At 42.9% G+C, this 24,362-nt stretch overlaps 1 protein-coding gene across 1 annotated transcript; it reads left to right on the top strand.

Moving 5' to 3' along the window:
- The first annotated feature begins 1,998 nt into the window (after positions 1 to 1,998).
- Positions 1,999 to 19,196, top strand: LOC6033449. The gene is made up of 10 exons (XM_038263151.1): positions 1,999 to 5,144; positions 5,214 to 6,062; positions 6,123 to 6,198; positions 14,316 to 14,428; positions 16,578 to 16,785; positions 16,851 to 17,067; positions 17,133 to 17,822; positions 17,893 to 18,118; positions 18,181 to 18,346; positions 18,401 to 19,196. Exons 1-10 carry the CDS (start codon positions 2,646 to 2,648, stop codon positions 18,805 to 18,807), a joined length of 5,451 nt encoding a protein of 1,816 aa, XP_038119079.1. The 5' UTR covers positions 1,999 to 2,645; the 3' UTR covers positions 18,808 to 19,196.
- The last annotated feature ends 5,166 nt before the right edge of the window (positions 19,197 to 24,362 follow it).

Raw genomic sequence — 24,362 nt, 5'->3', positions numbered from 1 at the left:
GATGTTAAAAACAAGAAAATAAAAAAAAAAAACATTTTTTTTTGTGTTTGTGATTTGATTATCCGAAGTCCTCCACAAACCTTCGGATAATCGAAATACGGATACATTCAACCCCCCAGACGGAAAAGGGGGGCGCCTGGCGGGCGTTTTGTCTTGGGCGCTGCACTTAGCTGCGCAAGACGTCTGGCAGATTTTCCCCCCGACTGGCCCAAGAATGTTGCCAGAATTCTGGCGAATATGCAACAAACCGGTCGTGCACGGTTCAACCGATTGAACCGATTGGTTTTTGTGCCAGACAGCTGTGAGTTATCCCGCCAGATTTTCGCCAGATTCGTCGGGCGTCACGCAAAACCTGGCTAAAAGAAATGTGCCAAGTGTGTCTGAACTGCACGACAAACGTCCGCCTGCGCCAGACACTCAAATTTACCAGATTTTTTTCCGACCGGGCCCCGGCAGTTGGTCACTTTTTCGTTTGACACTTTTTTAGTTTGTAGTTGGTCAAAGTCAAACGAAAAAGTGACGAACTGTCACTTTTTACACGGCGCTCACGCGCACTATCAAAACAAACGTTTCATAGTGTGTGTGAACTCCGTATAAAAGGGGTGTCAAACTAAAAAGTGACCCCGTTCGTTTGACAACAGTTGGTGTCAAACCATCGGGGTTAGAGTGTAATCGAAACTTCGGATAATCGAAGCTTCGGATAATTGAGTCTGGACTGTATTAAAAAAAATCTCGAAAATAAAAAATATACATAGATTTTTGGGAAATTGAGATTTTGTGAAAAAAGTTAACTAAAAAATCGGCTTCCGTGAACCTACTTTTGTTTAATAGTCCTCAACAATACTTACAACTTTGCCGAAGACCAGAAAACTCATTCAAAAGTTGCAGATTTTCTAGGGCCCCGACAAAGTTTGAGCCAATTCAAAAAATACAAAAAATCGTATCGTATTTTTTTCGACTTTTTCAATTTCATCCGGACAAACCAAAATTGGTATAGAGATACCTAAGCCCGATCTCACGCACACTAACGCACTATTTGTTTTGCTGGTGGGTACAAAATTTAACCTCAATATTTTTCGTGTACGTACACGCAATACATACGCACGTAGATAACTCTATTGAAGTGTATGTACCTGAAAATTCGAATGAAAAGTACAAAAATTAAAACTTTCATTTGGTAATTTCTTTTAAGCGTGTTCCCACTAAAGCTCCTGCCCAGTCAAATCAATCCGAATTCTGAAACGGAATCTAATTAGAATCGTATACAAATTCCGTTTCAAACGCAACAACCGGTTCCGTGTTCGAACCGGTTGTTGCGTTTGAAACGGAATTTGTATACGATTCTAATTAGATTCCGTTTCGGAATTCGGATTGATTTGACTGGGTGCTCAGTCAACTCAATTCGAATTATGAAACAGAATTCAATTCGAATCGGACACGAATTCCGTTTCAGAATTTGAATTGAATTGGCTGGGTGTCATCTGTCATGCATGCGTCACCGCTGCTGTCACCCTGCTCCAACCCCGACACATCCATGCATGAATGGCGGTTCGCTTGGGCTTCCGCTCCGCCTCACCCTCAGTGGTCCCACTCTTGAACGGCAGTGGTCCCACTGACTAAACCGTCTGACGTCATCAACTTATGAGGTTATGTGCAACTTTTGAATGACCTCTTTGCATGTGTGTGAGTGTGGGTTTGTTTTGCAATCGTTTTAATCGAATTAACGAGTTTTGACGTCGTGTGCATCACGTTTAATGAATTAAGCTGGCGATGAAATTTAATTGCGCATTCGTTTATCGATCGGCCATCGCCACGATAAACGCCCAAATCCGGTTTCCTTCCTGCGCTTTATCTTCATCCCCTTCCAGTGACGTCACCGTGTGAGCCAACCTCGCGCTGTCAGTTTACTGCGCTGTCACCGAAATTCCAGAAGATGGCGGTCGTGCACAGACATCAAACGGAAGCCTACTGCGACGACGACGACGAACGCAAAGAAAAAGTAACACTTTTACGCTTTTGAATTCCGACGACGACGGACGGTGCCTCGCGTCAAGTCCGAATTTTGTCCCCGTCGGAGGTCGCGCTCCGCGTCGAAAGTGGTTCCAGTGCGTCGGGGGTGGAAGTGCGCTCACGGTGCGGGTAGAATTTGCGCGAATCGCGACCGATTTGGGCGTGAAAAGTGCCGTTGAAAGTTCCGACATTTTGCATGGCATTTTTTCGCTTTTTCTTTTGAGAGGAGAAGAGGGAGAGTTGAGTGTGTGCGTGCAGCGGGTGGGTTGTGAATGAAGCCTTGCGTCACTGTGTGAGTGCGGCTCGAGGCAGAGAGGGTGGAATGACAGACGGAGAAGCAGCAGCAGCAGGAACAAAGCTGTCTTGGATCGAAGAAAAGTGACGCGCTTTGACAGCTAAGAGAAGAGTGTGATCAGACAGCAAAGTGGTGGATTTTTTTTATTTTCAATTTTTAATGAACGCAAAGTGAAAGTTTTAGCGATTTAAGGATCGATTTGGTAAAGTGTAACGTGAGGAGTAGATTTGGATAAGTTTGGAAAAGTTTCGGTGGGTGTGAGGGAAGAAAATTGATTGCGTCAAGTGAGACCCAAAATGGTTTAAGTAAAAACAAGAAGAAAAGTGAAATTTAGGGCACGATGGCTTACTACCAGATAGTGCCGACGGATGAGCTGAAGAATCTGTACCCGCAGCTTAACATCGAGAATGGTGGGATTCAGCTGGTGATGGGCGACGACGTCCAGTTTGGTTCCCAGCAGGTCATTTTGTCCCAGGACCAGTCGGAGTTGTTGCTGAACGATAACAATCAGCAGTTGCAGCAGATCGTGTATCAATCTCCGCAGGCTCAATCGTCTCAGCAGCAACAACAGCCCCAGCAGCAGCAGCAGGAAACGCATTACTTGATCCAGCAGGACGATGGCGCCCTCACGGATGCGTTTGGGCAGCCAGCTCAGCCGCAGCATATTTACTACTCGGAAGTTCCGAACGATGGCTCGCAGATGATTCAGACGAACCTGGTCCACGAGCAACCTCAGGCAACGACGCTGCATACGATGCAAACTGCTTCCGAGCAGCTCCAACAGCAGCAGCAGCAACAACAGCAACAGCACCAACAGGTACTGCAGGTTGTTCACGGTGTGCCACGTCCTGGCCAGCAAATCATCCTAAGACAGCATCCTCAGGAGCCGCCAAAGGCTCAGCCGCAGCAACAAATCACAATCCAGCAACCGCAGCAACACATTCTAACCCATCAACAACCTACGCAGGTCATTTTGCAGCATCAACCTGGCCATCAGATTGTACACAGACCACCCCAACAGCAGCACCAACAACCCCAGCAGCATCAAATCATCTACGAACATGTCCAACCTCAGGGTCACACCCTGCAGCAAAACATCCAGCTTGCTCCTCAGCTGGTCCATCAACCTTCCCCCCATCAACAACAACAACAACAAGTCCAGCAAATGCAACCTCAGCAGCAAACTCAGCGGGTCACAATACAAAAACCTCCCCAACAATACGTTCAACACCAAATCCAACACTCCCAGCCGCAGCAGCAGGTAATCCAACAGACGACCCAGCAAATGATGCAGCAGCAGCAGCCCGTGGGCGGAAATCGACCGTGTCTAATCATTACCAAACCTCAGAATCCGCAGGTTCCACAAACGACGGTCACCGTCACCCCCCAACAACAATTGCCACAAAATCCCGCGAACGTGGCCCGCATTCGCAACTATCGGCCGCGAGCGCCCAAAACCCCGGCCAGTCCACGCGCTCGACCCGTCGTTCCGGTGACCTCGGTCGCCCCCGGCCAAGTCCAAATTCGCCCCCCGCGACCGCAGCTCACCAAAGTTGTTCAAGGCCCGGTCATCCGGCAACCGACGACCGTCGTTCAACAACCCCAACAGCAACAGCAGCAGATGCTTGGCCAACCACAAAACGTCGCCACACCCCGAACCAACATCATTCTAACCAGCACCGGGCAAAAGATCGTCACCCTGACGAATCGACCCCCGCAGCTCGTCCCCGCCACGTACAACGCCGCCAAGGCGCAAACCCAGCGACGCGTCCTAACCGCTACAACCAGCACTCAACCACCACAGCTGGCCCCGGTTTCCCAACCGGCGCAACCTCAACCAACCCAACAACAGCAGCAACAAGTGCCGGTTGAACAGGTCGCTCCCGCGGCCACCACCGTCGCGTCCCAGAAACCCCCCGGCTACTCGAACGATCTCGAAGACCTCGAGGACAGCATCCAGGCGGCGGTCGTCGCCAAAGCGCCTCCTTCGGCCACCCAACCGGGCTCCGCCCCCGCACAGCAACAACAACAACAGCTGGATCAGCAAACCTACCAACCGGCGACCTCTCAACCGATGCAGCAACCGCCCCAAATGCACCAACAAACAGTCCCCCAGCAAGCCCCCCCACCACCACCCCCTCAACAACAACAAATCCAACAACCAACCCCCCAGCAGCAGTTCGACGACTCGTCCAGCATCATCCAGCTCGGCAACGGCCAAACCATGACCGCGGCCCAGTTCCGCTCGTTCCAGGAGAAGCAACAACTCCGCCAGCAGGAAAACTTCCGCGGCGGGTTCGCCCAGCGTGGCCGTGGCAACGCGACGCCCCGCGGAATGGTCATCCGCAAAACGGTTCCCATGAACCGCCAGCAGCAGCAACTCGTCCTCCAACAGCAGCAGCAGCAACAGAACGCCCAAATGCAAATCTCCCAGCAGCATCACCTGCTCCAGCAGCAGCAGCAGCAGCAGCAAATGGTTCAGCAACAGGCGGCGGCGCCACCACCGCCGACTCCGCCCGAGCCGGAACCGCGCGAAAGTGCGAAAATGTTGGTCATTCTTCAGAGTGGCGAGCAGCGGCTCATCACGTTTACGCTGCCGAAAGAGAGCTGCACGGTGCAGGAGTTGCTGGAGCAGGTCGGAGTGCAGTTTTCGCCGGACAGTAACATTCAGTGCATCTCGAACCCGGGCGGGGACATTGATTATATCGTGACGGTTGGCGTGACGATGAAGGAAACCAACGAGTATCTGAAGGCGGCGGAGAACACGATCAAGAATCAGCAGCAGCAACAGCAACAACAACAGTTGCAACAGCAGCAGCAGCAGCAGCAGCAACATGTGGTGAGTAGAATTTTAGAGTCCATTTTAACATTGGAAGTTACCGCACCTTTGTATTTTCTTCATCTGCAGATGCAACAACAAATGCTCCAACAACAGCAGCAACAACAACAACAACAACACCAAATGCATCAACCTCCAATCCATCACCAACCCCAAATGGGCATTCCCCAGCCGCCGCCCCAGCAACAGCAGCCTCCCCACCAGCAGCAACTCCAGCAAACACCGGTTCACCTTCAGCAGCAGTCCCGCTTCAATGACTCGTTCCGGGCCAGCATGGCCGGCACTCCGTCGGGACCCTCGACCACTCCGATGCACATGCAAACGCCCCAACAGCAGCAGCAGCAACAACTTCAGCAGCAGCAGCTCTCGGTGGCCGGAGAAACGCCCAAAGGGGTTGCGGCCGATGCGGGCGACTCCAAGAAGGAACCACCACCAAAGCTCATCAAGGGCTTCCTCGCGGTTTGCTCCAACTGTGGCCTCACCGGGTACGACCACGCCAAGTGCCAGCGCTGTAAAAAGGTCTTCGCGGGGCCACCGCGCCGTATTCCGGAGCCGGACAAACCGATGGTTTCGCCCCATCCGCCACCGCTCGTGCCGACGGCGTCCTCAACGCCCATGCACAAGGTCACGACGACGGTTGGCCCCGCCAGTGGTGGCGTCGATCCGGCCAAGGTCGGTGGAGTCTCGCTGCAGAAGAAACTGTCCCAATCGTCGCTGGGCAGCATGCTGTCGGTGCGGGGATCGGGCCGGGGTGGTGCCGCTGGGCGGGGTGGCCGCGGACGGGGTCGGGGTGCGTCGTCCAAGTACCAGGAGCTGGAACCGGTCGTGTTTACGCTGAGCAGCGATGACGAGGATCACGACGGTGGCGACAAGACGAAGAATGGCAGCAAGGTCGCGAACGAAAGTGGAGTCGCAAAGGTGGGTTTTGAGAGATGAAATGCGGGTGTGTCGGACTACTAATTTCGTTTTATGTTACAGGTTGCTACTGCCACCGTCGAGAAACGAGAACCGCTCAAGTGCGAGCCGATCATCGAGGACTCGGATGAAGTTGTGGGTGAGTTGCAATACGTTTTCTTTTTCGAATTCCTGTTTCTTTCTACATGATGACCATGACACGGGTTCGTACCTAATAGTCTTAAAAATCGAACTTAAAAAAAAAAAAAAATTTGCTCGCGTCAATTTAGCTGAAAAAAGATTTTTCAGTAAAAATCTAAAAAAGATTTTGAAATTCAAAGTTGTCGTTTCCGTTTCGTGGTCCCTCGCGTACAGTTAATTCTCCCAGGAAGAGGAGGAGTGCCCCTGCAAATGAATTAGTGTTTGAAACAGAAAGGAATTTTTGCGAAGAAAAATTCTACTGTTTTTTAAGAGTGTAGAAGAAAAAAATCCGGGTGTTTATGGAGCGCCAGTTAAAACAAAGAACCTTGGAAGTTTTTGAAGAGAGCCTTTCATGGGATCGTGACCTTTGGAAGTTTGAAAGAAGATGGATATCGGTACTGTTAAGAGTCCGATGGCGCTGTTGTGGGAAACCCTGGCGCAGTCGAAGCTGTTGGGCGGACCGACTGGAACGGGATAAGGTTGCGGATGTTCAGCAGAATCCCGGTGAGAAAGTTCCATTTTTCTTATTTAATAAATTTTGTCATATATGCTAAGCCATGGCAATGACTTTTTATAATTGTTTTGTGTCAAAGTTCTGGTTTCCATGGCCTTCTTATTTTTTTATTATTATTTTTTCGAATCCACACCGGTTTTGATTGGTTTCGCTCAATTAAAATTTTCAGTGTTTTACAAAAATTTTCACATGATATATTAAAAATATATATTATATATTTTTAAATATAGAATTATTAATTTTTTAAAGGTACTCTGTTTATGTTGTGGTGGATATTGGAAAATAATTCAGTTTTTTTTCTGATTTTATGATTTGAATGTAATAAAGTTTAACAGATTACAAATTTTGGTTCAAAAATGTTTCTGCTATAAAACAGATACAACTTTGATTCAGAGTAAAATTATTCATAATTTTAATGAAAAAATAAAACTGATTGAAATTTTGGCGACATTCATTAATTTATTAACGTCCGTTTTTATCAATTTTGAATTTCCAATTTGTTTACATATTTAAAAATAGAAGTGTGGGTGAAATTTTGTTAAAGTGCACCGTTTTCATTTTAAATCCATATTTAGGTGACTTTTTTGAAAACAGTCGCAATTTTTCAATTTTTCAATTAGTGCACATGTTTGCAAACTTTTGAAAAAATATTTTTGAAAAGCTGAGAAAATTCTCTATATTTTGCTTCTCCGGACTTTGTTGATACGACCTTTAATTGCTGAGATATTGCAATGCAAAGGTTTAAAAACAGAAAAATTGATGTTTTCTAAGTCTCACCCAAACATCCCACCATTTTTCAATGTCGATATCTCAGCAACTAATGGTCCGATTTTCAATGTTAATATATGAAACATTTGTGAAATTTTCCGATCTTTTCGAAAACAATATTTTCAAAAATTTAAAATCAAGACTAACATTTCAAAAGGGCTAAACATTCAATATTACGCATTTCATTTCACTACTTTTTGATTTCAAATTCAATTTTACATCAAAAAATGAAGATAAAAAATTTTTGCGACCAAAATTTCGATTTTTTGAAAAAATCGGTATTAATTAAAAAATTCATAACTCGGTCAATGATTTTTTGCACAACCTGGAAATTTCTGAAAAGTTGGCATTTTATGTCCTCTAAAACATATCAAAAAATAAAAAAAAATTAAAAATGTTTTTTTTTGCAAATCAAGTTTTAGTAATAAAAAGTTAAATAAAAAAATCACCAAATTTTTTTTACCGTGTATCATTTTTTTTCAGTGTAGTCCGTATCCATACCTACAACTTTGCCGAAGGCACCAAATCGATCAAAAAATTTCTTCAAAAGATACAGATTTTTGAATTTTTACATATCATTTTTGTATGGGCAGCTGCCAAATTTGTATGGAAAATTATATGGACAAACTAATGATGCAAAATGGCTTCTTTGGGCATACCGAAGGCACCAAAAAAGTTTCAGCCGGATTAAAAAATACAAAAATTAAAATTGAAGAAAAAAGACCGATTTCGTAGAGAATTGCTCAAGAGTAAAAAATTAGGGTGTTTCATAACTAATGCAAGTCTAACTTTTCAAGAATATTTTTGGGATGTTTTTTGTTTGCTACACACCAATTTTTGATTACTGAATTCAGTTAAATTTACTAAAATTTTCAGTAAATGAAAACTTTCTGAAATTTCAGCAAACTTTGACAGCTCTACACAAATTTTAACTGAAATTCAGCGAAAAACTAACTGAAAATTTTAGTAGTGCAATTTTCAGTAAATACGATCATCAGAATTTGCTGTGTAGAAAGTTGTTGGGTTTGCCAATCCAAGCAACTTTGTCAAACACACCAACATTTTATTTCCCAATCTACGCCTTCTACTACCAAATTAAGAGAAAACATCTGTGCAAACCTTCAAAAATCAGTTTTTAACGTAGCAATTCAGGGTTAAGTTTAAAGAGTAAAGTGATGTTCGTGGCACTTTTAAAGCTCTAAAAAACAAACATTTAATTTTTTTGGCAGGCCAATTGGGACTTGAGTGGTAGAAACAAAAAAAATGTGGATTTAAAATTAAAATATCTCAAAAAAGCGCAGGCCAAATTTTGAGCGTCAAGTTGCTTTCGATAGGACCATCCACAAACCACGCGGACATTTTTTTTTGGAAATCTCCCCATCGTGGACAATTTCCATACAAAACGTTGCTTAATCCACCTTTAGGTGGGTGGTGCCTTCCTTACATTCATAAAGTTAATACACTACAGAGCCTCAAAAAAGAGTATAAATAAGACTTTTTTTTATCAAAATATCTGAGATCACCTCCGTGTACGCACGAGTGCAAGCAGCAGTCAAGTGCTCAGTGCTCCATCGTTTTTTCGAAAATTTTCGCCGTAATTTACCGTGATTAGCCGCGAGTTTGCTCCAACAGCATGCCAAGGGCCGGCCGTGGCCGTGGCAGTTCGAGTGCGGCCTCGAAAAACCCGCGAAGGTCGTCTACCGGCCGTGTGCAAAAAGGTAAACAAAACAACGCCGCGTCGACCGCCATCGCGCCGGGGAGTGTGAGCGCCAAAGGATTCGACCCCAAGTTACTACACGCTAATTACCGCGTCCAGGATCGCAGCCCTATTAGGCTCCGTTCAGCTACTTCCGGCAATCCGTCGACCGATGGCGCTTCAACATCCGCCAACATTCCCACCAGTAACAAGTTCGCGAGGCTGAGTGACGAGGAAAGCAGCTACAACAACACCGACGGTAGCACTACCGACGACGACGACGACGATGGTCGTGCACGGAAAAAAGTGCCGACGCCAAAAAAAAGTAATTACTCCAAAGGAACGACGACCACCACCAATTTTTGTTTTGGACACGTTGGCGGACGATGTTGACGAGCAGCTGGAAGGCCTCGTGTACTGCCTCAAAATAGTGCAAGTGTTCACATTTGACCAAAAGAACTTCGACCTGGTTGTGGAGAAATTTAAGCGTAAAAACTTCAAATTCTACACATTTGATCCCGCGCAGAAGACCGCTGTAAAGATTGTCTTGCAGGGGTACCAAGACCGCCCGACCTCCGTCCTCAAGGAGCACCTCTCGGGTGCCGGAATAACGCCGCGAGACATAAAAGTCCTCTCGCGGAAGACAACAGTCACAGGTACACACACACTGTACCTGTTGTACTTCGACCGCGGCACCGTCAAGATTCAAGACCTGCGGCGGACTAAGGCGTTGGACGGTTTTTGGGTAAACTGGCGGTTTTACTCCAAAATCCGACGGACGCAGCGCAATGTCACCGTTGCCAGAAATTCGGCCACGGCTCGCGGAACTGCAACCTCCAGCCCCGCTGCGTGAAGTGCGGTGAGTCACACCTCTCGGAGGTGTGCGCACTGCCACGAAAGGCGGACTTGGGGGAAAACGCAGAACAAACCAAGCCGCGTGTAAAGTGCGCGAACTGCGGCGGTAACCATACCGGTAATTACCGCGGATGCGTCGCGCGCAAGTCCTACCTCGAGGAGCAGGAAAAGAGGAAGAAGAAAGCAGCAGCGTCCCACCCTCCTCAACGAAGTACGAGTGCAGCCGTTCCTGCAGCTGGCCAGCGTACGGTTCCAGCGGACAACCCAGCGATCCCTCCTGGCTGGGGCGATCGTTTGCCAGCGTGGTCGCGGCCGGTAGCGGCAATGCGGCCCAGCAAGAAGTCACCGGGAAGATCTCTTTACCCTGCCGGAGTTCTTTGCTCTCGCGGGGAGATGATGACGCGGTTTCGGAGCTGCCGTAACAAGGCGGAGCAATTTCTAGCCCTCGGGGAATTAATGATTAAGCACATCTATAAAGGATAAAAACTGTGATCTAGTTTTAAGCTTTCTCTATTTCTATCCCCTTTTCCTAGCAAGTTTAGTAAGTTTTTTTTTTAATTTTTCTTACTCTTGGTAACACCTTTATTTACAAGCAATAACTGTTCCAAAATGGATTATGATGTAACACACAGCTGAAAGGAACTCCAAAACTCTGTTTTGTACTTCAAAAGAACTTATTGTATCTTGATTATTCACCAATAAAACCGAATTTGAATTTGAATTTGAAAATATCTGAGATCCGGCCTAAAAAAGTGTATAAAAACACTTAAGTGCGTATAACTTTTGATAGGGTTGTCGGATCTTCAATCTTTTGAACTCGTTGGAAAGGCCTTTTGATTACCTATACAAAGATAGGTCGCATGGTGGATCCGGACAACGTTTTCATCAAAATATTTGAGATCCGGCCTCCAAAAAGTGCATAAATAACACTGCTTATAACTTTTGATAGGATGTTCAGATCTTCAACATTTTGGGCTCGTTTGAAAGTTCTTTTAAATACCTTTTTAAAAATGTGTAGCATGACGGGTTTCCTTACAAAACCACCCTTTTTACAATCTTCCGGACTTTATTCGAAATTGTTTTTTAGCATAATTTTTGAAGTACTTTACTAAGCTTCATCATATTAACTAGGGTCTTGTGGGACCCCAAGATGGATCGAATGAGACCAACACGGTTGAAATCGGTTCAGCCAATCCGGAGATAATCGTGTGCATATTTTTCGGTACACGGACTCACATCCAGACACACGCACAGACATTTGTTCAGAATTTGATTATGAGTCGATAGGTATACGTGAAGGTTGGTCTATGAGGTCTAATAAAGAAGTTCATTTTTCGAGTGATTTTATAGCCTTTCCTCATTGAGGTGAGGAAGGCAAAAACGTTTCTTAGTCCACCATTAGGTGGTTGGTGCCTTCCTCACATTTACACAGTAATTCAACTCTTAAGTTGTCCTAATCCAATTTTCCAATTAAATTTATTTTTTGTAAATTACTGTTTGTGTGTTTTCACTATCTTTTGCATATAAATTTGAGATGATTACAAGTATTAAGTAAATTTTTCCACATTTAACAAATATAATACCAAAATATTTAAAGGTTTTCAATATATCAAAATACACTAAACTAAAAAAGAAATAGATTCAATTTCCTTGAAATAACATAAATTACGTTTGATTCTGCCTGACCGTTGGTTTAAAATAAATTGCGCTTTTAAAATACTCACTAAATTTCCGTAGAACATTATGTACTCGATGGAACTAAATGCTGATCCCCAAGTTCGAGTCCAAGATTAAATCTGGAGGTTTTTTTTGAAAAGGTCCTATATACCACATTTTATTTTTTTGCTTTTTGGGTGTTTTTGAATACCCCTGACTCAATGCTTGAAAAAGGATCTATCACTTATCGATACTGCTCGCTATTTGATAGAACTTTCTGTCAGCGATCATTTCCCCAAACGATATTTGATCGCTGACACACAACGCCTATCATGACCGTCATTGCTTGGCGACGGTCGATGAACGTAAACACGAAGACGAAACGAACGAAAAATGAGCCCGAACGAGATAACGTGCTCTTTCTCTTTCTCTCGTTTTTGTCTCTCTCTTCCTAGTGTGTGCTGCGTAGTGACAGAAATCATATGATTGCTATCATTGGAGAGATGATCGGAATCTCGGTAGAATGTCAAACGACCGCTCTCTAGGCGATTTTTCTCCTGGAGGGAAGTCAACGATTGTGTGAGTGACTTTGCATAGCACTCATTCCTTCGTGTGTGAAACGAACGAAAGCAGAATGTAAAAATCAAGTTGTCGTGGTGAAGACGATTGGAGTGCTCTGTCAGCTATCACAAACAAAGTCGAAATTTCGCAAGCCCTGCCCCTGACTCAAGGCAATTCTAAAAACACCCGAAAAGCAAAAATTGAAAATTTGGTTTATTGGACCCTCCAAAAAAAAAAAAAAAAAAACTCCAGAAATGTAAATCTTTTTTAAGGGCAAAAAATAAACTAAAAAAAATGTAAATTATGACCGATGCACATACGACCATTTCAAACGCTAGCGTTCTTTTATTACGTAACGCAAAATTTGGGATTTTCAGTGAGGGAGGCCAAAAATATTTTTTGTATGGAGCGTAAACAATCACCATATGCACTGATTCTTTATAAATATTTTCAAAAGCCTACAAAATAAATATATATTAAAATGTGTCTTAAATGTAACGTTAAAATTGTGAAAATGTGTTTTAAGGTTACTTTACACTTAATTTACACTGAACGCTAGAGCCCTTAAATATAATCAAAAAATAAAGGAGCAAAAAATAGTTGTAAAATCCAGAGTAAAATTTTCAATAATTATTCTTCCCCAATGGACAGATTGTTTCTACATTTTTAAGGCCGTTGCAAATATTTGTTTGAAGTTTTTGTCCCTCGACTCTGGCCAAAGTGGGGGAAATAAAAAAATGTTAAACTTTTAATTACAAGCCATGGGAGGGACCATCCATAAACCACGTGGAAACTTTTCAGGAATGTTAAACGCCGGAAAATGCATTTCAAATTGTTTTCGGATTGTTAAACTTTAGTTTCCTATAAAATTTTGAAGTTTTTTGAATTATTTTTGGCCTTTTGATTTTATTGAACTGATTTTGATGGGGGAGCAACATAAACTTTGCAAAATATTTGCAACGGCCTAAGCGTTTATTTTGTTCATTTCGTTTCAACAGATGTCTTTTTCAAGTTTAAAATTATAATAAGAACATATGAAAATTAAAAGATTTTTTTTAAATAAACTTGAAAGTTGAAACATTTGGCAATTTTTAAACAGCAGCATAACTGGGCCTAGAAAGCCTTGTACCCCTAACTACCCACGAAAACTTTGAACGCCCTGGTCGGCCTTCGTCAGACTGTTTTCTTTAACCATCAGACTGATCGGAGCGTTACATTTCTCAGAGGGTCAAAACTTCAAAACAATTTCAGAAACACACAAAAAAAAAACAAAAAAAAAATTGGATCATTTTGAGAAAAAAGCTGCTAATATGAAGATAGGGGTGGGGCAGTTTTTTTTTATCACGAACCAAAAAAAAACTCCAAAATATTCCTTCAACAGTAAAAAATAATTTCAGCAACTAGTTTTCAGCGTGCACACTTTACATTTTTCATTCGCGCAAAACAAGCCCCTCGTTTCGTGAGCCAAACCTGATTTTGACGTTTCGCTTTGCTCGCGTCATCCCTTTTTGGCCGTTGTTGAATCGTTTTTTGCCCAAAACGACAACGACAAACGAATGCCATCACACTCACACCAACGCCCCGGATCAGACAGATGCATGCCTTCTTTTTCTTCATTCCCTCCTTCGTTTGTCACCTTTTCTCGGGTTGCCGACATTCGAGCCACATTTTGTAAATTTCGGGTGTGGAAAATTCGGGTTTTCGGCGTGCAATTTACGCGAAAGTTGGTGTAATTTGGCCGGGAATCGGTTAGCGGGAAGTGGTGACGGAGTGGGGTTTAGTCGTGGACCGGATTCGTTTCGGGTTGTTGTGACCGCCCAGGTGGCTTCTTGCGTTTTTTTTTTTGGGTGTTTTCTACGTTTGGGTTGCTGCGTCCGTGTTAAGGTTCCGCCGTCTAGTTGGCCAAAATGGGAGATCGAGGTAGGCCGTGGGAGTGTGCGGTAGCAGTCTGGTCTGGGGATGGTTTCCCGGAAGAATCGAAGACGTTTTTCTAATGTGGTATTTTTTTTTTGGTTCTCTTCCACAGAAATTGTGCGGTACGACGTGACCGACATTAAGACGATGCCGGACGGTTTGATTACGAATCTGGAGTGCCGGAACATCCGGATCGGGACGCTGAAGTACGAGTCGCCGGATAAGGTAGGTGGTCGTTGAAAATTTTTGATAATTAGAAAAATGGAGTATCTTGCTTGTTTTTTACCTGTTTGTGAAACAGGTGCAAAAAGAGAGAAAAGGAAAACGTTTGACATCTGCGATGGATCGATAAGTTCACAGAATGATGGCACACATAACCTTGCTTTTTCATAACGTTCCGGAGTAAACAAAATCTGTGTGAAAGAAAATTGTGGAGATACAATCGGGATTGAATGTTAGAATTTGTTATTGCAACTAATTTTGCAACTAAGGCCAGCACAACGCAAAAATGATTGTTGTGAGAAAATGATTATACGGACCATGGTTATACGGATTATGGTCTTAGCCGTCAGTGCTCTGACATAGCAAAGGAAAAAAGGTTTTCTTAAAAACAAAACGCACTTCTTTAGTTTATATTCGAGATTTAGTATGTTTCTTCATTCATAAATAATATTAAGAAGACCGTTTAAATGTAAAATTCTATCATATGTAGACGAACCAAGATCAATTGATTCAAAAATTGCTCAAAATCTTTAAAAGCTTAATATCTAAACACCCTTAGTCCCCCCCAAATAGACAATTTCTCAATACTTGAAATGAAAACAATATTTAGGGGGTTTTCTGTATCGTTTAATTCAAAAACAATCAAATATCAATACAAATCAATATATTACAATTCATTATAAGAAAAATAATCTTCGCCAAGTCTTCATTCGTCTACATCGGTCATCATGCTGGTTCGCCGTCGTCCTCATCGTCCAGTCGGTCTATTTAAATTAGAGCACTAAATTAGTTAAAGTTGTTTATACGGGTAACGAAATTCACTTTCATTACCTTGTACATTACTCAATAATCTCCTCAACATCAAATATTATGGTCAGTATCGTCATCATCATCATCGTCGTTATTCTCAACGCATCAACATCAACATCGGTAACAAAGAAATCGCATCGGGAAACAAAAAACGCCAACCTGCAATTAAATAACAACAACAAAAACAAGTTAAACAATAACAAGCAAACCCAGAGCAATGCAGCACATCGAGCCAGTAAACAAATATTTCAAACACATTGCCGGTTTGGAATACTTCAATCGAAGCAACCATGGCAATGTGTTTGTACTTGAATTTTGACAGACGTAGCACCAAAAATATTTTGTGTCAGATTTGGAATTTAAAGGCGGCTCCGGAACCACTTCCGGAGGAATGTCAACCGAAACGGAGTACGAACATTGTCCGGGATCATCTAGAATTTGGGGAGAATTATTTTCTAAATTTAGATTTATATGTTCCGAAAGTGGTTCCGGATCGTTATCTGAAAGAGAGATTTCAATTTTACATGAATTTAGGTCAGCGGGCGGTTCCACGGTGGAAACCACCTCCGCCGTTGGAATCGAAAGCGTATTTGAGTCGTCGTCGGTCTGCGGTGGCTCCGATGTCGGATCCACCGATTTTTCGGAAATTTCCAAATCGCAATTCATCAAATTTTGGTCCTCTATCGGTGGATCCGGCATTGGAACCACCTCCTCGAATGTCGTCGTTGCAACCTGTAAAGAAAAATTTATTTCTGCGGGCGGTTCCGAGATGGAATCCGCCGCAGTTATGTCCAAACAGTTATTTAATGAAATTACAATTACCGACGGCGACTCCGAAGCCAAATCTGCCGGTTTGTCAGAATTGTCAAAAGAGTCATCATATAAGTTTGGTTCGACAACCGGCAGATCCGGTTCCGGAATCTCCGGCTTGGCATCGACCTGTCCGCTACTCGCGACCCGGTTAAGTTCCGTCCCCCCCGTCTGCATATCCTCCTCCAGAGTAGCCGTGGCCGCTCTACGCCCATTTCGGCGAGACATTTTCGCTCCCATCGCGATGATTCCTGAAACGAGAAAGAGAGAAAAATTAGTAGCGTCCGTTCACTACAACCTCTCAAGCGGGTATGCCTGGTTGATGGGACTGCACTCGACCACTATAACTTTTCAGCCTGTTGATTTGTTGATTTCGGGTAACTATGGCTACCATGGTTACGGCCGGCCCTGGCGATCGTTGATTGGTTACTACGATCAGCGATTTTTTTTCTGAGTTGACTGTCAAATGTAAAAAATTTGCTCTAAATTTTAATTGATTAACTGATTCGAATCTCTTTCATACCCCTTCTAGGTGGCAATGTCCTCGCGGGGTGTCCGCATCATCGCGCCCAACGTGAAGCGTCCGGCCGAAAAGTGCATCCTCGATCTGCAGCTGCACGAGGTCGTCAAGGCGGTGGTCCACTTTTCCAAAGCCCTGAACGTGATCTTCCTGTACACGCTTCCGTCGTGTGGCTTCTACATCCGCGAGAGTCTCGAGATGGGCCTGCCGGACGATCCACGTGAGTGCCGGAACTTGGTTGTAGCGGGACATTGTGAACTTATTTTGGGTGGTTTTTTTTTTCAGTGCCGTACTTTAATCCGGTATGCCGGAAGGACGATGCCCACCGGAGGATTACGCTCGTGATGGATCGCGTCACGGAGGAGTCCAAGTCGATTTTGAAGAGCATCTTTTCGACGGAGCGAATTGAGGAGATTAGCGCGAGGGACGCGAACGAGCTGCTGGTGCGATCGTGCGGAACCGGAACCGTCGGAAGCAAGGGGACGGAGAACAGTTCAAACAAGTAAGGGATTTAGGCTGTGATTTTTTTTTAGGGTGGAGGACTAATTTTGAGGGTTGTCTTTGCAGCACGACGACGAACGCCGCGACGGGTGACGTGACGGAGATAAGGAAGATTTTGATTTACCCCCAGGGCAAGGGCGGTATTTCGATCAACACCGAGGATTACATGTGCTTGGCGATCGATCAGTATCTGAACGATGTCATCATTGACTTTTATCTCAACTATCTGAAGCTGGAGCTGCTGAAGGCGGAAGAGCGGAGAAACATCCACATTTTCAGCACGTTCTTCTACAAGCGGCTGACGACGATCGGGACGAGACAGCGGGGCCAGGACAAGGACCAGAAGCTGACGGCGGCGCAGAAGCGTCACGCGCGCGTTGCCAGCTGGACCAAGAAGGAGAACATTTTCGAGAAAGACTTTGTCATCATTCCAATCAACGAGCAGTCCCACTGGTTCCTGGCGATCATCTGCTTCCCGGGGTTGGACATGCCGCTGACGATGAATAGCAACACGCCGACGCCGATCAAGCGCAAGAAGGCGGCGGCCGCGTCCAAGAGCAAGAGCAACATTACGCTGCAGATTGGCAACACCACGATCACGCCCGTGTCCAAGCGCGAATTGGACGCGATCAACCTCGGGGACGACGAGCTAAGCGAGCGGGACGAGGCGGAAGGTGACGACAGCGAGCTGGCCAGCGACACGGAGGAAACGGACGAGGAGCCGGCCAACGACGGCAAGCAGCAACCGGTGAAGCAGTGAGTACTGGCAGATTGATGGCGAGTTGGGTGCGTTGAGACTAATTTGTTGTTCTTTCTCTCCACGCAGACCGATCATCTTGATCTTTGACTCGCTGACGGGCGCCTCCCGGAGTCGGGTCGTGGCCACCTTGCGCGACTACTTGACGTGCGAGTACAAGTGCAAGATGCCCACCAAACCGGCCAAGGTGTTCAACAAGAACAACATGCCCGGTCACTGCGTAAAAGTCCCACAGCAGAACAACTTTACCGACTGCGGCCTGTACTTGCTGCAGTACGTGGAGCACTTTTTCCTGGTACGTTACGGGTTTCGAATATCCCGGGGGGTGAAATTACTAATTTGTTTCTTTCCGCTTAGGACCCCATCAAAGACTACCGCATCCCGATCAAACTGCAGGACTGGTTCGACACGATCACGGTGACGAAAAAGCGCGAAGACATTTCCAACCTGCTCAAGGAACTCATCCGGAAGCACAATCCGGACGTGCTGCCCCTCCCGGACATTAAATTCCCCACGCTGAACGGTAATTTCAAGCTTGCTCAAAATCTTTCAAAAGCTAACTCTGATTCCCTCTTAGGCAAACTGATCATCGACCCCGAGGACAGCTTCAACGATGCCGAGTTTGAGGAGGAAGAGATGGAAGAGGAAGAGTACGTCCCGGAATCGTCGGCGGACGACGCGGCCAAAGCGACACCTGCAGCGGCATCGACACCAGCGGCGACACCCGTCCAGAAGAAGACGATCAAGCTGAAGCGGTTCAACTCGGCCGGTTCGGCGAGTTTAGGTGGCACGCCGACGACGACGACGACGACGCCAATCAGCTCAGCCGCCGGACAGCAGCAGTCACTGCTGTCGGTGTCCCAGAAGCGCCCGCTGGACAGCAGCAACGGAAGCAACAAATCGAGCACAGACTGTAGTAGCATAAGGCCCAAGGCGCCCAAAATCAGTGATAGCCCTAATAAAGTAGTAACTACCCAGAACTAGAGAGCGTGCGTGAGACTGAATGACCGAGGAATTTACTAGAAATAATACTAATAATTAAAAAAAGCAGGAACTTCACTCTAGCGATGTAAGTACATGGCGAACAATTGTATGAAAGAGAGCGAGCGAGATTTGTTCCTAGCGACGCATGATCATTTGAAACTTTTCCTAACTGATAAGACCAGATTTTAAGGCGAAAATTTAGCAAACGGTTGATTGACGAAAGGTTCGAGATTTTGGAGGTGGCGGCGCGCACACATTTTTGTGTGTGGCCGCGTGAGCTCGTGATGTATTGATGATCAGTGTCACCTCCCCCTTTTTTTAGTTAGCTAGATGTGTATTTTGGAACTAATTTTTATTTGCAAAATATAGAAAAAAATACCAATTTCAAACTCAAACTCCTTTTATCTAACAGCTGATTGACTTGTTTACACCCCTCGAAATTCATTCAACCTTCTTTGCTCCCATGTATGCGTTCGCGCTGGAGCTTGTTTACACTGCACAGCTGATTTGTGTTTACATGCAAAACCTAACCTCGAACATAACCTGCAAAGTTTAGTTCCAACTGTTTCTCACAGAGGTCAGGTCAACGTGTTTTGTTGTTTTGAGGTTAGGTTGCCCATGTAAGGAATTGAATGGATCGGGCTCGTAATACCTGCTGTACATGGTTTGCATAGTTTTGAATAATACATGGAGCTCCACAACTTTCAATACATGGAATTTTGTTAGGTTATGTTGATAGGATTAGAAGATGCTAATAAACACTGTAAATATAACCACCCCAAAACAACAATATTATAATCTGTACGTTTGATTGCATATGAGCAAAGTGAAATAAAAATTTATTCATCGCAAAAAAAAACTCGCCTTCCTTCATTCATCACCGAAATTCCTGCTCCACTTTTGCCCAATACATGCCAGTTCAACCCGCGTCCCCACGCACTGCTCCATGTATTCGACCGGCCAGCGTACCAAGTTGAGGTTATGTCAGCCTTTGCTCCGCTTCCGCATAGTACATGGCATGTGCGGTAACGATGACGTCACGAACCGCGCGGAGCAGCGTATTTAATTAAAGGCCTCCCTCGACCCTCCCACCCCTCCTCCCTTCTTTCCGAGCATCTTGTTTCGTGTTGCTCGGGCGATGGCTGTTTTCGGTTTCTGTTTTGGTTCTAACTTTGCGGGGTGGCGGGTCTGTTGAGGATGTGTGTGTGCGTGTGGTTTGTATGGTTGTGTGCAGAATCGGCTCTGGTCGGGGTGGGGTGGGATGGTGCGTTGTAGAAGGGGTGAATGAAATCTTGTGGAGTAGGGTAGTGCAGGGTTGTTACGGACGGCGCGGGTCGCGCGGATGGCGCGTTTCGCGCGGATAGCGCGGATTTGGCGCGGATTTGCTGACTAATTTTGCTCAGGCGCGGATTTCGCGCGGATGGCAATTTTAATAAATAAATAGATAAAATTACTTTCAAGTTTGTTTTTTTTTTCATTGAGTTGCAATTTCAATTTCTTATTAATAGATTTTTTTTTGAAAATGATTGTTTGTATTTTCTTAGTACGAACCGTCGAAAAATTAAGATGAAGATTATGTAGAGATTATTTTTCAAATGTATGGTTGAGAATTTCTTAAATTTAATTATTACTACACTTAACTCATTTCTTAGTATATCCGGCTCTAAATATGTAATTTCTTTTGAGTTTTGAGTAATGTTTTTTTAACCCTTATTTATTTTCAATTTTTTAGTGGATTTATTCAATTTGCCTTTGAATTGTAGATGGGATTTACCCGTAGAAATATTTTTCTAAATTTAAACATTCTTGGTGAAAAATAAAAGATCAGAACATTCCAAAATTATTGCTCTATCATTCAAAATTCAAATTTCAAAAATTCGAAATTTTTTTATATTTAATAGTTTTTGAATCAAAATTTTTAAAATTCAGATTCAACCAATTTTGAATTTCTAAAATCGTAATTTAAAAATCCTAAATTTCTAAATTCAGAATTTTAAAATCTGAAATTCAAAACTCCAAAAACTAAAAATCCAAAATTCAAAATTTAGAGAAAAATCAAAATTAAAAAAATTAAAATTAAAAAAATCTAATTTTGAAAATAAAAATATTAAATTTAAAAAAAAGGAAATCTAAAAAAATCTCCAATAAAATTTAAATTCTTAAATTCTTAAATTCTTAAATTCTTAAATTCTTAAATTCTTAAATTCTTAAATTCTTAGATTCTTAAATTCTTAAATTCTTAAATTCTTAAGTTCTTAAATTCTTAAATTCTTAAATTCTTAAATTCTTAAATTCTTAAATTCTTAAATTCTTAAATTCTTAAATTCTTAAATTCTTAAATTCTTAAATTCTTAAATTCTTAAATTCTTAAATTCTTAAATTCTTAAATTCTTAAATTCTTAAATTCTTAAATTCTTAAATTCTTAAATTCTTAAATTCTTAAATTCTTAAATTCTTATATTCTTAAATTCTTAAATTCTTAAATTCTTAAATTCTTAAATTCTTAAATTCTTAAATTCTTATATTCTTAAATTCTTAAATTATTAAATTCTTAAATTATTAAATTCTTAAATTCTTAAATTCTTAAATTCTTAAATTCTTAAATTCTTAAATTCTTAAATTCTTAAATTCTTAAATTCTTAAATTCTTAGATTCTTAAATTCTTAAATTCTTAAATTCTTAAATTCTTAAGTTCTTAAATTCTTAAATTCTTAAATTCTTAAATTCTTAAATTCTTAAATTCTTAAATTCTTAAATTCTTAAATTCTTAAATTCTTAAATTCTTAAATTCTTAAATTCTTAAATTCTTAAATTCTTAAATTCTTAAATTCTTAAATTCTTATATTCTTAAATTCTTAAATTATTAAATTATTAAATTCTTAAATTATTAAATTCTTAAATTCTTAAATTCTTAAATTCTTAAATTCTTAAATTCTTAAATTCTTAAATTCTTAAATTCTTAAATTCTTAAATTTTTAAATTCTTAAATTCTAAAAATCCTTAAATTCTTGAATTCTTAATTTTTTAGAAGAAAATATTTCAAATATTGGAAATGCAAATTATTTTGGAATGAAATTTTAGTGAGAAATTTGTAATACAATCTGTATTAAAATACATAGATTTTGAATTTATAGAATTTCGAAATCTAAAATTTAATCATAATAAAATTTTAGATTTTGGTTTTTTTAGCCAACATTTTTGAAGTTAAATAATGAATAAATAAATTAGATTTTTAAATTTTGTTTATATTGGTTGATAATTTTCTATTTTGTTTATATTGGTCAAAATTATTGTAGTGTCCTTCTGATTTGCAAATAGTTTTTTTTTTGGTGACACTTTTCTTGACGTTTCTTGAGGTATTTTTAAAAGGATTTTTTGCTTTCATTCCTTCAAACATAAAACGAGTTTAATTTTTTTATCAAATGCTTTCTGTATTAGTTTTTTTCTTTGGAAATAACATTTCTTGAATATTGGTCGCGATTTTTTTTATATGGCGCGGATTTCGCGCGGATATAGGTTTCGGTCGGCGCGGATTTGGCGCGGATTTTTTTTCGACTTTCCCGTAACAACCCTGGAGTGGGATCAGTTTTTGGCAGTTTGTTTCGCTGAAACATTAAAAATGCAAGCGGCATCCATGGCGGGTCTCGGTCTGAGTCACGGGCTGGGTATTAAAATTAAATCTACGAACAATTACTTTCTTTCACAGCGGGAACGTATCGGAAAGCTATTTTTCAAATATTTTGTGATAATCGGAAGAAGGTTTAACCACAGACAGCAGCCTCGACTTCGGCAGGCAGTGGAGCAGGCCTATCTGGTTAATAGTGGGGTAAAAGCAAGAGTGTGCCACTTCAGGTTTTCAGTCCGCTTCCGGTCCGTCACGCTGTCTGAGTCGCCCTCGTGAGGTAGATTCGCCTCCGATTGATACACCCAAAGTCGTGCGTGTCGAAGAAGTGCCCGTAAATGTCCGTTTGCTCGTGTTTCCGCCGGAACACTACGTCCGAGACCGCTGGCTCTCGTCGTTCAGGTGCATTCGGCCGGATTCGAACTCTCCACAGATGAAGCGACCTTCCGGCGGGTGCACTCGAGGTGGAAGGCTGTTTTTTTGGTTTTCATTTGCTCACACGTGCTCACGCTCAACTTAAAAACAAAAAAAAACACGCATCACACACACTGAGAAAAGACGGGTGAGCTGTCACGACAGCAGCGCCATCAGCGCCGGGTGAGTAGATGCCGAAACAAAATTCAATTTGAAATAACCGTTTTTGGAGGACGATGGTTCGGCACTCGAGTGTCCCGTCTGTTTGTCTGTGGTTTAACTCTGATAAGTTTCACTTAATTTTCTTTGCAATACACGGACTACCTTCCGAATTAAGTCAAAAGCTACAAAAATTACTTGTTGAAAACAAATTTTTGACACTTGAAAATCAACTCCCAAAAAATTCCGATCACTAATCGTAGTAACCAACCAAAATCTACCCCCGAAAAAACAACGATCACCACCCAGTCACGACGTTCTAGCAGGATTCTAGCAGAGTTCTCACAGAGCTGGATATTCTTACAGCATTCTAGCAGAAATGTTCCATCGTTCTAGCAGGATTCTGGCAGAACCAGCTCTGCTAGAATATTTCGTGACTGGGCACGGCCGGCCGTAACCATGGTAGCCATAGTTACCCGAAATCAACAAATCAACAGGCTGAAAAGTTATAGTGGTCGAGTGCATACCCTCCAACCAGGCATACCCGCTTGAGAGGTTGTAGTGAATGGACGCTACTAATTTTTCTCTCTTTCTCGTTTCAGGAATCATCGCGATGGGAGCGAAAATATCTCGCCGAAATGGGCGTAGAGCGGCCACGGCTACTCGGGACGACGATATGCAGACGGGGGGAACGAAACTCGACCGGGTTGCGAGTAGCGGACGGGTCGATGCTAAGCCGGAGGTTCCGGAACCGGATCTGCCGGTTGTCGAACCAAATTTGAATGAAATTTCTTTTGAAAATTCCGACAATCCGGCAGATTTGGTTCTGGAATCGCCGTCGGTAATTAATATTTCATTAAATAATTGTTTGGACATGACTGCGGCGGATTCCATCTCGGAACCGCCTGCAGAGGTAAATTTTTCTTTACAGGTTGTGACGGCGACATTCGAGGAGGTGGTTCCAATGCCGGATCCACCGATAGAGGAACAAAATTTGATTAATGACGATTTGGAAATTTCCAAAAAATCGGTTGAACCGGCATCGGAGCCACCGAAGACCGACGGCGACTCAAACACGCTTTCGATTCCAACAGCGGCGGTGGTTTCTACCGTGGAACCGCCCGCTGACCTAAATTCATGTAAAATTGAAATCTCTCTTTCAGATGACAATCTGGAACCTCTTCCGGAACATACGGAACTAAATTTAGAAATTATTTCTTCCAAAATTCTAGATGATCCCGGACAATGTTCGTACTCCGTTTCGGTTGACATTCCTCCGGAAATGGTTCCGGAGCCACCTCTAATAGAGTTATCTACGTGCGCATGTATTGCGTGTACGTACATGAAAAAGATTGAGGTT

Source organism: Culex quinquefasciatus, chromosome 3, assembly GCF_015732765.1.
Source record: "Culex quinquefasciatus strain JHB chromosome 3, VPISU_Cqui_1.0_pri_paternal, whole genome shotgun sequence".
Classification (NCBI taxonomy): Eukaryota; Metazoa; Arthropoda; class Insecta; order Diptera; family Culicidae; genus Culex; species Culex quinquefasciatus.
The sequence above is the reverse complement of the archived record's forward strand: the minus strand, read 5'-3'. Positions and strand labels throughout refer to the sequence as shown.